At 55.8% G+C, this 16,192-nt stretch overlaps 1 protein-coding gene across 2 annotated transcripts in view; it reads left to right on the top strand.

Moving 5' to 3' along the window:
• DBT (dihydrolipoamide branched chain transacylase E2) overlaps positions 1 to 16,192 on the top strand; it is a 57,629-nt gene that overhangs the window by 36,823 nt on the left and 4,614 nt on the right. For both annotated transcript variants that reach the window (XM_076064081.1, XM_076064082.1), the window contains exons 5-8: positions 9,793 to 9,870; positions 10,968 to 11,159; positions 13,286 to 13,357; positions 15,486 to 15,539. In XM_076064081.1, the coding sequence (XP_075920196.1) occupies positions 9,793 to 9,870; positions 10,968 to 11,159; positions 13,286 to 13,357; positions 15,486 to 15,539 (396 nt within the window). The remainder of the gene's footprint in view (positions 1 to 9,792; positions 9,871 to 10,967; positions 11,160 to 13,285; positions 13,358 to 15,485; positions 15,540 to 16,192) is intronic.

The following is a 16,192-nucleotide window of genomic DNA, read 5'->3' as shown; positions in this document are numbered from 1 at the left end:
ACGGGGAGAGAGAGACACGGGGAGAGAGACACGGGGAGAGAGAGACACGGGGAGATAGAGAGAGACACGGGGAGAGAGACACGGGGAGAGAGAGAGACACGGGGAGAGACACGGGGAGAGAGAGAGACACGGGGAGAGAGAGACACGGGGAGAGAGAGAGACACGGGGAGAGAGAGACACGGGGAGAGAGAGACACGGGGAGAGAGACACGGGGAGAGAGAGACACGGGGAGAGAGAGACACGGGGAGAGACACGGGGAGAGACACGGAGAGAGACACGGAGAGAGACACGGGGAGAGACACGGGGAGAGAGAGAGACACGGGGAGAGAGAGACACGGGGAGAGAGAGACACGGGGAGAGAGAGACACGGGGAGAGAGAGACACGGGGTGAGAGACACGGGGAGAGAGAGACACGGGGAGGAAGAGACACGGGGAGAGAGAGAGACACGGGGAGAGAGAGAGACACGGGGAGAGACACGGGGAGAGACACGGGGAGAGAGACACGGGGAGAGAGAGACACGGGGAGAGAGACACGGGGAGAGAAAGAGACACGGGGAGAGAGAGAGACACGGGGAGAGACACTGGGAGACACACGGGGAGAGACACGGGGAGAGAGAGAGACACGGAGAGAGACACGTGGAGAGAGAGAGACACGGAGAGAGAGAGAGACACGGGGAGAGACACGGGGAGAGAGAGACACGGGGAGAGAGAGACACGGGGAGAGAGAGACATGGGGAGAGACACGGGGAGAGAGAGACACGGGGAGAGAGAGAGACACGGGGAGAGAGAGACACGGGGAGAGAGAGACACGGGGTGAGAGACACGGGGAGAGAGAGACACGGGGAGGGAGAGACACGGGGAGAGAGAGAGAGACACGGGGAGAGAGAGAGACACGGGGAGAGACACGGGGAGAGACACGGGGAGAGAGACACGGGGAGAGAGACACGGGGAGAGACACGTGGAGAGAGAGAGACACGGGGAGAGAGAGAGACACGGGGAGAGACACTGGGAGACACACGGTGAGAGACACGGGGAGAGAGAGAGACACGGAGAGAGACACGGGGAGAGAGAGAGACACGGAGAGAGAGAGAGACACGGGGAGAGACACGGGGAGAGAGAGAGAGACACGGGGAGAGAGAGAGACACGGGGAGAGACACGGGGAGAGACACGGGGAGAGAGAGACACGGGGAGAGAGACACGGGGAGAGACACGGGGAGAGAGAGAGACACGGGGAGAGAGAGAGACACGGGGAGAGACACTGGGAGACACACGGGGAGAGACACGGGGAGAGAGAGAGACACGGAGAGAGACACGGGGAGAGAGAGAGACACGGAGAGAGAGAGAGACACGGGGAGAGACACGGGGAGAGAGAGACACGGGGAGAGAGAGACACGGGGAGAGAGAGACACGGGGAGAGACACGGGGAGAGAGAGACACGGGGAGAGAGAGAGACACGGGGAGAGAGATACACGGGGAGAGTGAGACACACGGGGAGAGACACGGGGAGAGAGAGACACGGGGAGAGAGAGACACGGGGAGAGAGACACGGGGAGAGAGACACGGAGAGAGACACGGGGAGAGACACGGGGAGAGAGAGACACGGGGAGAGAGAGACACGGGGAGAGAGAGAGACACGGGGAGAGAGAGAGACACGGGGAGAGAGACACGGGGAGAGACACGGGGAGAGAGAGACACAGGGAGAGAGAGACACGGGGAGAGAGAGAGACACGGGGAGAGAGAGAGACACGGGGAGAGAGACACGGGGAGAGACACGGTGAGAGACACGGGGAGAGAGAGACACGGGGAGAGAGACACGGGGAGAGACACGGGGAGAGAGAGACACGGGGAGAGAGAGAGACACGGGGAGAGAGACACACGGGGAGAGAGAGACACCGGGAGAGAGAGACACCGGGAGAGAGAGACACGGGGAGAGAGAGAGACACGGGGAGAGAGAGACACGGGGAGAGAGAGAGACACGGGGAGACACGGGGAGAGAGAGAGACACGGGGAGAGAGAGAGACACGGGGAGACACAGGGAGAGAGGGAGACACGGGGAGAGAGAGACACGGGGAGAGAGAGAGAGACACGGAGAGAGAGAGACACGGGGAGAGACACGGAGAGAGAGACACGGGGAGAGAGACACGGGGAGACACGGGGAGAGAGAGTCACGGGGAGAGAGAGACATGGGGAGAGAGAGAGAGACACGGGGAGAGAGAGACACGGGGAGAGAGAGAGACACGGGGAGAGAGAGAGAGACACGGGGAGAGAGAGACACGGGGAGACACGGGGAGAGACACGGGGAGAGAGAGGCACGGGGAGACACGGGGAGAGACACGGGGAGAGAGAGACACGGGGAGAGAGAGACACGGGGAGAGAGAGACACGGGGAGAGAGAGACACGGGGGGTGAAGCTTTCTTATATGCCTTTCTTTCTTAAGGTGAGACACACGGGGAGAAAAACGGGGAGAGAGACACGGGGAGAGAGAGACACGGGGAGAGACACGGGGAGAGACACGGGGAGAGACACGGGGAGAGAGAGACACGGGGAGAGAGAGACACGGGGAGAGACACGGGGAGAGACACGGGGAGAGACACGGGGAGAGAGAGACACGGGGGGAGAGAGACACGAGGGGAGAGAGACACGGGGGAGACACGGGGAGAGAGAGACACGGGGAGAGAGAGAGACACGGGGAGAGAGAGACACGGGGAGAGAGAGACACGGGGAGAGAGACACGGGGAGAGAGAGACACGGGGAGAGAGAGACACGGGGAGAGACACGGGGAAGACACGGGGAGAGACACGGGGAGAGAGAGAGACACGGGGAGAGAGAGACACGGGGAGAGAGAGACACGGGGAGAGAGAGAGACACGGGGAGAGAGAGACACGGGGAGAGAGACACGGGGAGAGAGAGACACGGGGAGAGAGAGACACGGGGTGAGAGACACGGGGAGAGAGAGACACGGGGAGATAGAGAGAGACACGGGGAGAGAGACACGGGGAGAGAGAGACACGGGGAGAGAGACACGGGGGGAGAGAGACACGGGGGAGACACGGGGAGAGAGAGACACGGGGAGAGAGAGAGACACGGGGAGAGAGAGAGACACGGGGAGAGAGAGAGACACGGGGAGAGAGAGACACGGGGAGAGAGACACGGGGAGAGAGAGACACGGGGAGAGAGAGACACGGGGAGACACGGGGAGAGACACGGGGAGAGAGAGACACGGGGAGAGAGAGACACGGGGAGAGAGACACGGGGAGAGAGAGACACGGGGAGAGAGAGACACGGGGAGACACGGGGAGAGACACGGGGAGAGAGAGACACGGGGAGAGAGAGACACGGGGAGAGAGACACGGGGAGAGAGAGACACGGGGAGAGAGACACGGGGGGAGAGAGACACGGGGGAGACACGGGGAGAGAGAGACACGGGGAGAGAGAGAGACACGGGGAGAGAGAGAGACACGGGGAGAGAGAGAGACACGGGGAGAGAGAGACACGGGGAGAGAGACACGGGGAGAGAGAGACACGGGGAGAGAGAGACACGGGGAGACACGGGGAGAGACACGGGGAGAGAGAGACACGGGGAGAGAGAGACACGGGGAGAGAGAGACACGGGGAGAGAGAGACACGGGGAGAGACACGGGGAGAGACACGGGGAGAGACACGGGGAGAGAGAGACACGGGGAGAGAGAGACACGGGGAGAGACACGGGGAGAGACACGGGGAGAGACACGGGGAGAGAGAGACACGGGGGGAGAGAGACACGAGGGGAGAGAGACACGGGGGAGACACGGGGAGAGAGAGACACGGGGAGAGAGAGAGACACGGGGAGAGAGAGACACGGGGAGAGAGAGACACGGGGAGAGAGACACGGGGAGAGAGAGACACGGGGAGAGAGAGACACGGGGAGAGACACGGGGAAGACACGGGGAGAGACACGGGGAGAGAGAGAGACACGGGGAGAGAGAGACACGGGGAGAGAGAGACACGGGGAGAGAGAGAGACACGGGGAGAGAGAGACACGGGGAGAGAGACACGGGGAGAGAGAGACACGGGGAGAGAGAGACACGGGGTGAGAGACACGGGGAGAGAGAGACACGGGGAGATAGAGAGAGACACGGGGAGAGAGACACGGGGAGAGAGAGACACGGGGAGAGAGACACGGGGGGAGAGAGACACGGGGGAGACACGGGGAGAGAGAGACACGGGGAGAGAGAGAGACACGGGGAGAGAGAGAGACACGGGGAGAGAGAGAGACACGGGGAGAGAGAGACACGGGGAGAGAGACACGGGGAAAGAGAGACACGGGGAGATAGAGAGAGACACGGGGAGAGAGACACGGGGAGAGAGAGAGACACGGGGAGAGACACGGGGAGAGAGAGAGACACGGGGAGAGAGAGACACGGGGAGAGAGAGAGACACGGGGAGAGAGAGACACGGGGAGAGAGAGACACGGGGAGAGAGACACGGGGAGAGAGAGACACGGGGAGAGAGAGACACGGGGAGAGACACGGGGAGAGACACGGAGAGAGACACGGGGAGAGACACGGGGAGAGAGAGAGACACGGGGAGAGAGAGACACGGGGAGAGAGAGACACGGGGAGAGAGAGACACGGGGAGAGAGAGACACGGGGTGAGAGACACGGGGAGAGAGAGACACGGGGAGGAAGAGACACGGGGAGAGAGAGAGACACGGGGAGAGAGAGAGACACGGGGAGAGACACGGGGAGAGACACGGGGAGAGAGACACGGGGAGAGAGAGACACGGGGAGAGAGACACGGGGAGAGACACGGGGAGAGAGAGAGACACGGGTAGAGAGAGAGACACGGGGAGAGACACTGGGAGACACACGGGGAGAGACACGGGGAGAGAGAGAGACACGGAGAGAGACACGTGGAGAGAGAGAGAGACACGGAGAGAGAGAGAGACACGGGGAGAGACACGGGGAGAGAGAGACACGGGGAGAGAGACACGGGGAGAGAGAGACACGGGGAGAGACACGGGGAGAGAGAGACACGGGGAGAGAGAGAGACACGGGGAGAGAGAGACACGGGGAGAGAGAGACACGGGGAGAGAGAGACACGGGGTGAGAGACACGGGGAGAGAGAGACACGGGGAGGGAGAGAGACGGGGAGGGAGAGACACGGGGAGAGAGAGAGAGACACGGGGAGAGAGAGAGACACGGGGAGAGACACGGGGAGAGACACGGGGAGAGAGACACGGGGAGAGAGAGACACGGGGAGAGACACTGGGAGACACACGGGGAGAGACACGGGGAGAGAGAGAGACACGGAGAGAGACACGGGGAGAGAGAGAGACACGGAGAGAGAGAGAGACACGGGGAGAGACACGGGGAGAGAGAGACACGGGGAGAGAGAGACACGGGGAGAGAGAGACACGGGGAGAGACACGGGGAGAGAGAGACACGGGGAGAGAGAGAGACACGGGGAGAGAGAGACACGGGGAGAGTGAGACACACGGGGAGAGACACGGGGAGAGAGAGACACGGGGAGAGAGAGACACGGGGAGAGAGACACGGGGAGAGAGACACGGAGAGAGACACGGGGAGAGACACGGGGAGAGAGAGACACGGGGAGAGAGAGACACGGGGAGAGAGAGAGACACGGGGAGAGAGAGAGACACGGGGAGAGAGACACGGGGAGAGACACGGGGAGAGACACGGGGAGAGAGAGACACAGGGAGAGAGAGACATGGGAGAGAGAGAGACACGGGGAGAGAGAGAGACACGGGGAGAGAGACACGGGGAGAGACACGGTGAGAGACACGGGGAGAGAGAGACACGGGGAGAGAGACACGGGGAGAGACACGGGGAGAGAGAGACACGGGGAGAGAGAGAGACACGGGGAGAGAGAGACACGGGGAGAGAGAGACACGGGGAGAGAGAGACACGGGGAGAGAGAGACACGGGGAGAGAGAGACACGGGGTGAGAGACACGGGGAGAGAGAGACACGGGGAGGAAGAGACACGGGGAGAGAGAGAGACACGGGGAGAGAGAGAGACACGGGGAGAGACACGGGGAGAGACACGGGGAGAGAGACACGGGGAGAGAGAGACACGGGGAGAGAGACACGGGGAGAGACACGGGGAGAGAGAGAGACACGGGTAGAGAGAGAGACACGGGGAGAGACACTGGGAGACACACGGGGAGAGACACGGGGAGAGAGAGAGACACGGAGAGAGACACGTGGAGAGAGAGAGAGACACGGAGAGAGAGAGAGACACGGGGAGAGACACGGGGAGAGAGAGACACGGGGAGAGAGACACGGGGAGAGAGAGACACGGGGACAGACACGGGGAGAGAGAGACACGGGGAGAGAGAGAGACACGGGGAGAGAGAGACACGGGGAGAGAGAGACACGGGGAGAGAGAGACACGGGGTGAGAGACACGGGGAGAGAGAGACACGGGGAGGGAGAGAGACGGGGAGGGAGAGACACGGGGAGAGAGAGAGAGACACGGGGAGAGAGAGAGACACGGGGAGAGACACGGGGAGAGACACGGGGAGAGAGACACGGGGAGAGAGAGACACGGGGAGAGAGAGACACGGGGAGAGAGAGACACGGGGAGAGAGACACGGGGAGAGACACGGGGAGAGAGAGAGACACGGGGAGAGAGAGAGACACGGGGAGAGACACTGGGAGACACACGGGGAGAGACACGGGGAGAGAGAGAGACACGGAGAGAGACACGGGGAGAGAGAGAGACACGGAGAGAGAGAGAGACACGGGGAGAGACACGGGGAGAGAGAGACACGGGGAGAGAGAGACACGGGGAGAGAGAGACACGGGGAGAGACACGGGGAGAGAGAGACACGGGGAGAGAGAGAGACACGGGGAGAGAGAGACACGGGGAGAGTGAGACACACGGGGAGAGACACGGGGAGAGAGAGACACGGGGAGAGAGAGACACGGGGAGAGAGACACGGGGAGAGAGACACGGAGAGAGACACGGGGAGAGACACGGGGAGAGAGAGACACGGGGAGAGAGAGACACGGGGAGAGAGAGAGACACGGGGAGAGAGAGAGACACGGGGAGAGAGACACGGGGAGAGACACGGGGAGAGACACGGGGAGAGAGAGACACAGGGAGAGAGAGACATGGGAGAGAGAGAGACACGGGGAGAGAGAGAGACACGGGGAGAGAGACACGGGGAGAGACACGGTGAGAGACACGGGGAGAGAGAGACACGGGGAGAGAGACACGGGGAGAGACACGGGGAGAGAGAGACACGGGGAGAGAGAGAGACACGGGGAGAGAGAGACACGGGGAGAGAGAGACACCGGGAGAGAGAGACACCGGGAGAGAGAGACACGGGGAGAGAGAGAGACACGGGGAGACACGGGGAGAGAGGGAGACACGGGGAGAGAGAGACACGGGGAGAGAGAGAGAGACACGGGGAGAGACACGGGGAGAGAGAGAGAGACACGGGGAGAGACACGGAGAGAGAGACACGGGGAGAGAGACACGGGGAGACACGGGGAGAGAGAGTCACGAGGAGAGAGAGACATGGGGAGAGAGAGACACGGGGAGAGAGAGAGAGACACGGGGAGAGAGAGAGAGACACGGGGAGAGAGAGACACGGGGAGAGAGAGAGACACGGGGAGAGAGAGAGAGACACGGGGAGAGAGAGACACGGGGAGAAAGAGACACGGGGAGACACGGGGAGAGAGAGAGACACGGGGAGAGAGAGAGACACAGGGAGAGAGACACGGGGAGAGAGAGAGACACGGGGAGAGAGAGAGACACGGGGAGAGAGAGAGAGACACGGGGAGACACGGAGAGAGAGAGAGACACGGGAGAGAGAGACACGGGGAGAGAGAGAGACACAGGGAGAGAGAGACACGGGGAGAGAGAGACACGGGGAGACACGGGGAGAGAGAGACACGGGGAGAGAGAGACACGGAGAGGGAGAGAGACACGGGGAGAGAGAGACACGGGGAGAGAGAGAGACACGGGGAGGGAGAGAGACACGGGGAGAGAGAGAGACACGGGGAGAGAGAGAGACACGGGGAGAGAGAGAGACACGGGGAGAGACACGGGGAGAGAGAGACACGGGGAGAGAGAGAGACACGGGGAGAGAGAGACACGGGGAGAGAGAGAGACAGGGGGAGAGAGAGAGACACGGGGAGAGAGAGACACGGGGAGAGAGAGACACAGGGAGAGAGAGACACGGGGAGAGAGAGAGACACGGGGAGAGAGAGAGACACGGGGAGAGAGAGAGACACGGGGAGAGAGAGACACGAGGAGAGAGAGAGACACGGGGAGAGAGAGACACGGGGAGAGACACCGGGAGAGAGAGACACCGGGAGAGAGAGACACGGGGAGAGAGATAGACACGGGGAGAGAGAGACACGGGGAGAGAGAGAGACACGGGGAGACACGGGGAGAGAGAGAGACACGGGGAGAGAGAGAGACACGGGGAGACACGGGGAGAGAGGGATACACGGGGAGAGAGAGACACGGGGAGAGAGAGAGAGACACGGGGAGAGACACGGGGAGAGAGAGAGAGACACGGGGAGAGACACGGAGAGAGAGACACGGGGAGAGAGACACGGGGAGACACGGGGAGAGAGAGACACGGGGAGAGAGAGACACGGGGAGAGAGAGACACGGGGAGAGAGAGAGACACGGGGAGAGAGAGACACGGGGAGAGAGAGAGACACGGGGAGAGAGAGAGAGACACGGGGAGAGAGAGACACGGGGAGAGAGAGACACGGGGAGACACGGAGAGAGAAAGAGACACGGGGAGAGAGAGAGACACAGGGAGAGAGACACGGGGAGAGAGAGAGACACGGGGAGAGAGAGAGACACGGGGAGACACGGGGAGAGAGAGAGACACGGGAGAGAGAGACATGGGGAGAGAGAGAGACACAGGGAGAGAGAGACACGGGGAGAGAGAGACACGGGGAGACACGGGGAGAGAGAGACACGGGGAGAGAGAGACACGGAGAGAGAGAGAGACACGGGGAGAGAGAGACACGGGGAGAGAGAGACACGGGGAGAGAGAGAGACATGGGGAGAGAGAGACACGGGGAGAGAGAGAGACACGGGGAGAGAGACACGGGGAGAGAGAGACACAGGGAGAGAGAGACACGGGGAGAGAGAGACACGGGGAGAGAGAGAGACACGGGGAGAGAGAGACACGGGGAGAGAGAGACACGGGGAGAGAGAGACACGGGGAGAGAGAGACACGGGGAGAGAGAGAGACACGGGGAGAGAGAGAGACACGGGGAGAGAGAGAGACACGGGGAGAGAGAGAGACACGGGGAGAGAGAGACACGGGGAGAGAGAGACACGGGGAGAGAGAGACACGGGGAGAGAGAGACACAGGGAGATGTTGTTGATGTTGTTGTGGATATTGTTGTTGTTGATGTTGTTGTTGATGTTGTTGATGATGTTGTTGATGATGTTGATGTTGTTGTTGATGTTGTTGTTGATGTTGATGTTGTTGATGATGTTGATGTTGTTGTGGATATTGTTGTTGTTGATGATGTTGATGATGTTGTTGATGTTGTTGTTGATGATGTTGTTGTTGTTGATGTTGTTGTTGATGATGTTGTTGATGTTGTTGATGATGTTGATGTTGTTATTGTTGTTGATGTTGTTGATGTTGTTGTTGTTGTTGTTGATGATGTTGTTGATGTTGTTGTTGTGGATATTGTTGATGTTGATGTTGTTGTTGTTGTTATTGTTGATGTTGTTGATGGTGTTGATGATGGTGTTGATGTTGTTGATGTTGTTGTTGTTGATGTTGTTGTTGTTGACTCTTTAGGCATTGTCTTTGGCACTCTTCGAGTTCCCAGCCTTGAACGCTCATCTGGATGATCGCTGTGAATCACTCACTTATAAGGTCACTCACTCACTCACTTATAAGGTCACTCACTCACTCACTTATACACTCACTTATACACTCATACACACACTCACTTATACACTCATACACACACTCACTCATACACACATACACACACTCACTCATACACTCATACACACACTCATACACTCACTCACTCACTTATGCACTCATACACACACTCACTCACTTATACACTCATACACACACTCACTCATACACTCACTCATTCACTCACTCACTCATACACTCATACACTCACTCACTTATAAGGTGACTCACACACTCACTCACTTATACACTCATACACACACTCACTCATACACACACTCACTCATACACTCACTCATTCACTCACTCACTCATACACACACTCATACACTCACTCACTTATAAGGTGACTCACTCACTCACTTATACACTCATACACACACAAAACTCACTCATACACACACTCATACACTCACTCACTCACTTATAAGGTGACTCACACACTCACTCACTTATAAGGTGACTCACTCACTCACTTATAAGGTGACTCACTCACTCATACACTCACTCACTCACTTATAAGGTGACTCACTCACTCACCCACTCACCCACTCACCCACTCACTCACCCACTCACTCACTCACCCACCCACTCACTCACCCACTCACTCACCCACTCACTCACCCACCCACCCACTCACCCACTGACCCACTCACTCACCCACCCACTCACTCACTCACCCACTCACTCACCCACTCACCCACTCACCCACCCACTCACTCACCCACTCACTCACCCACTCACTCACCCACCCACCCACTCACTCACTCACCCACTCACTCACCCACCCACCCACCCACTCACTCACCCACTCACCCACTCACCCACTCACTCACTCACTCACTTATAAGGTCACTCACTCACTCACTCACCCACTCACTCACCCACTTATAAGGTGACTCACTCACCCACTCACTCACCCACTCACTCACCCCCCCACTCACCCACTCACCCACCCCCCCACCCACCCCCCCACTCACCCCCCCACCCACCCCCCCACTCACCCCCCCACTCACCCCCCCACTCCCCCTCCCTCCCACCAGGCGTCCCATGATATTGGCGTGGCGATGGACACACCAAATGGCTTGCTGGTGCCAGTCCTGCGTGGGATCGAGCGTATGCCCTTGCTGTCCATCGCCGCTGAACTGTCCCGCCTGCAGGCCATCGGGACCGCCGGCTCGCTCAGCGCTGCACAGCTGAGCGGGGGAACGTTCACCCTGTCTAACGTGGGATCGGTGAGACACAGAGAGAGACAGAGAGACAGAGAGAGACAGAGAGACAGAGAGACAGAGAGAGACAGACAGAGAGAGAGTGCAAGAGAGACACAGAGACACACAGACAGAGACAGAGAGACACAGAGACAGAGAGACAGAGAGAGAGTGAGAGAGAGAGACAGAGACAAACACAGAGACAGAGAGACAGAGAGAGAGACAGAGACAAACACAGAGACAGAGAGACAGAGAGAGAGACAGAGACAAACACAGAGACAGAGAGACAGAGAGAGAGACAGAGAAAGAGTGAGAGAGAGACACAGAGACAGTCAGAGAGACAGAGAGATAGACAGAGACAAACACAGAGACAGAGAGACAGAGACACAGACAGACAGAGAGACACAGACAGACAGAGAGACAGAGAGACAGTCAGAGAGACAGACAGAGACAAACACAGAGACAGAGAGACACAGACAGACAGAGAGACAGAGAGACAGTCAGAGAGACAGACAGAGACAAACACAGAGACAGAGAGACAGACAGAGAGACAGAGACAGAGACAGACAGAGAGAGACAGAGACAGAGAGACAGACACAGAGAGACATACAGAGACAGACAGATAGAGACAGATAGACACAGACAAAGAGAGACAGAGAGAGACAGGGGGTAGAGAGACAGACAGAGACACAGAGACACAGAGAGACACAGAGACACGGAGACACAGAGAGAGAGGGGTGGGTGAGTGAGTGAGTGAGTTGGTGAGTGAGTTGGTGAGTTGGTGAGTGAGTTGGTGAGTTGGTGAGTGAGTTGGTGATTTGGTGAGTTGGTGAGTGAGTTGGTGAGTGATTTGGTGAGTGATTTGGTGAGTTGGTGAGTGAGTTGGTGATTTGGTGAGTTGGTGAGTGAGTTGGTGAGTTGGTGAGTGAGTTGGTGAGTTGGTGAGTGAGTGAGTGAGTAGGTGAGTTGGTGAGTGAGTTGGTGAGTGAGTGAGTGAGTTGGTGAGTGAGTTGGTGAGTGAGTTGGTGAGTGATTTGGTGAGTGATTTGGTGAGTTGGTGAGTGAGTTGGTGATTTGGTGAGTTGGTGAGTGAGTTGGTGAGTTGGTGAGTGAGTTGGTGAGTTGGTGAGTGAGTGAGTGAGTAGGTGAGTTGGTGAGTGAGTTGGTGAGTGAGTGAGTGAGTTGGTGAGTGAGTTGGTGAGTGAGTTGGTGAGTTGGTGAGTGTGTTGGTGAGTGTGTTGGTGAGTGAGTTGGTGAGTTGGTAAGTGAGTTGGTGACTGAGTTGGTGAGTTGGTGAGTTGGTGAGTGAGTTGGTGAGTTGGTGAGTGAGTTGGTGAGTGAGTTGGTGACTGAGTTGGTGACTGAGTTGGTGAGTTGGTGAGTGAGTTGGTGAGTTGGTGAGTGAGTTGGTGAGTGAGTTGGTGAGTGAGTGGGTTGGTGAGTGAGTGGGTTGGTGAGTGAGTGGGTAAGTGAGTGAGTGAGTGGGTGAGTGAGTGAGTTGGTGAGTGAGTTGGTGAGTTGGTGAGTGAGTTGGTGAGTGAGTTGGTGAGTGAGTTGGTGAGTTGGTGAGTGAGTTGGTGAGTGAGTGGGTGAGTGAGCTGGTAAGTGAGTGGTGAGTGAGTGGTGAGTTGGTGAGTGAGTTGGTGAGTGAGTTGGTGAGTGAGTTGGTGAGTGAGTGGGTTGGTGAGTGAGTGGGTAAGTGAGTGAGTGAGTGGGTGAGTGAGTGAGTTGGTGAGTGAGTTGGTGAGTGAGTTGGTGAGTGAGTTGGTGAGTGAGTTGGTGAGTGGGTGAGTGAGTTGGTGAGTGGGTGAGTGAGTGGTGAGTGAGTTGGTGAGTTGGTGAGTGAGTTGCTGAGTGAGTTGGTGAGTTGGTGAGCTGGTGAGTGAGTGGTGAGTGAGTGGTGAGTTGGTGAGTGAGTGGTGAGTGAGCTGGTGAGTGAGTTGGTGAGTGAGTTGGTGAGTTGGTGAGTGAGTGGTGAGTGAGCTGGTGAGTGAGTTGGTGAGTGAGTTGGTGAGTGAGTTGGTGAGTGAGTTGGTGAGTTGGTGAGTGAGTGAGTGAGTTGGTGAGTGAGTTGGTGAGTGAGTGGTGAGTTGGTGAGTGAGTGGTGAGTTGGTGAGTGAGTGGTGAGCGTGTTTGTGTGCTCACCACTCCAGATTGGAGGCACGTATACTCACCCGGTCATCCTCACACCAGAGGTGGCCATTGGAGCTCTTGGCAAGATTCAGGTGACAACACGCCAACAACACGCTAACAACATGCTAACAACACGCTAACAACACACTAACAACATACTAACAACACGCTAACAACACGCCAACAACACGCCAACAACACGCTAACAACACGCTAACAACACGCTACTCACCACGCTAACAACACGCCAACAACACGCCAACAACACACTAACACCACACTAACAACACGCTAACAACACGCTAACAACACACTAACAACACACTAACAACACGCCAACAACACGCTACTCACCACGCTAACAACACGCTAACAACACGCTAACAACACACTAACAACACACTAACAACACACTAACAACACGCCAACAACACGCTACTCACCACGCTAACAACACACTAACAACACGCTAACAACACGCCAACAACACGCTAACACCACACTAAGAACACGCTAACAACACGCTAACAACACACTAACACCACACTAACAACACGCTAACAACACACTAACAACACGCTACTCACCACACTAACAACACGCCAACAACACGCTAACAACACGCTAACAACACGCTAACAACACGCTAACAACACGCCAACAACACGCTAACAACACACTAACAACACACTAACAACACGCTAACAACACACTAACAACACGCTAACAACACACTAACAACACACTAACAACACGCTAACAACACACTAACAACACGCTAACAACACGCTAACAACACGCTAACAACACACTAACAACACGCTAACAACATACTAACAACATACTAACAACACGCTAACAACACGCTAACAACACGCTAACAACACGCTAACAACACGCTAACAACACGCCAACAACACGCTAACAACACACTAACAACACGCTAACAACACGCCAACAACACGCCAACAACACGCTAACAACACGCTAACAACACGCTAACAACACGCTAACAACACGCTAACAACACGCCAACAACACGCCAACAACACGCTAACAACACGCTAACAACACGCTAACAACACGCCAACAACACGCTAACAACACGCCAACAACACGCTAACAACACACTAACACCACACTAACAACACGCTAACAACACACTAACACCACACTAACAACACGCTAACAACACACTAACAACACGCTAACAACACGCTAACAACACACTAACACCACACTAACAACACGCTAACAACACGCCAACAACACGCTAACAACACACTACTCACCACACTAACAACACGCTAACAACACGCCAACAACACGCTAACAACACGCTAACAACACACTAACAACACGCTAACACCACACTAACAACACACTAACAACACGCTAACACCACACTAACAACACGCTAACAACACGCTAACAACACGCTAACACCACACTAACAACACACTAACAACACACTAACACCACACTAACACCACGCTAACAACACACTAACAACACACTAACACCACACTAACAACACGCTAACAACACGCTAACAACACGCTAACACCACGCTAACAACACGCTAACACCACACTAACAACACGCTAACAACACGCTAACACCACACTAACAACACGCTAACAACACACTAACACCACACTAACAACACGCTAACAACACACTAACAACACGCTAACAACACGCTAACAACACACTAACACCACACTAACAACACGCTAACAACACACTAACACCACGCTAACAACACTCTAACAACACGCTAACAACACGCTAACAACACGCTAACAACACACTAACACCACACTAACAACACACTAACAACACACTAACACCACACTAACAACACTCTAACAACACGCTAACAACACGCTAACAACACACTAACAACACGCTAACACCACACTAACAACACGCTAACAACACGCTAACAACACGCTAACAACACGCTACTCACCACGCTAACAACACGCTAACAACACGCTAACAACACGTTAACAACACGCTAACACCACGCTAACAACACGCTAACAACACGCTAACAACACGCTAACACCACGTTAACAACACGCTAACAACACGCTAACAACACGCTAACAACACGCTACTCACCACGCTAACAACACGCTAACAACACACTAACAACACGCTACTCACTCTCCATGACCCCGTGACCTCCCCGTGACCTCTGCCTGACCCCAGGTGCTGCCCAGGTTCAATGAGCGTGGTGAGGTGGTAGCAGCTCACATCATGAAGGTGAGGGACCGTTGCCGTGGTTACCACGTTGCCGTGGTTACCACGTTGCCCTGGTTACTAGTACACTAACTAGTACACTAACTAGTACACTAACTAGTAAACTAACTAGGACACGAACAAGTAGACTAACTAGTACACTAACTAGTAGACTAACTAGTACACTAGTACACTAACTAGTATACTAGTACACTAACTAGTACACTAACTAGTAGACTAACTAGTAGTCTAACTAGTAGACTAACTAGTACACTAACTAGCACACTAACTAGTAGACTAACTAGTAGACTAACCAGTACACTAGTACACTAACTAGTAGACTAACTAGTACACTAACTAGTACACTAGTACACTAACTAGTAGACTAACTAGTACACTAACTAGTACACTAACTAGTAGACAAATTAGTAGACAAACTAGTAGACAAACTAGTACACTAACTAGTACACTAACTAGTAGACTAACTAGTACACTAACTAGTACACTAACTAGTAGACTAACTAGTAGACTAACTAGTACACTAGTAGACTAACTAGTAGACTAACTAGTACACTAGTAGACTAACTAGTAGACTAACTAGTACACTAGTACACTAACTAGTAGACTTTCTAGTACACTAACTAGTACACTAACTAGTACACTAACTAGTAGACCAA

This window comes from Petromyzon marinus, unplaced genomic scaffold, assembly GCF_048934315.1.
Source record: "Petromyzon marinus isolate PM22_M1 ecotype Great Lakes invasive population unplaced genomic scaffold, UKy_Petmar_22M1.pri1.0 PM_Scaffold_303, whole genome shotgun sequence".
Taxonomy (NCBI): Eukaryota; Metazoa; Chordata; class Hyperoartia; order Petromyzontiformes; family Petromyzontidae; genus Petromyzon; species Petromyzon marinus.
The sequence above is the reverse complement of the archived record's forward strand: the minus strand, read 5'-3'. Positions and strand labels throughout refer to the sequence as shown.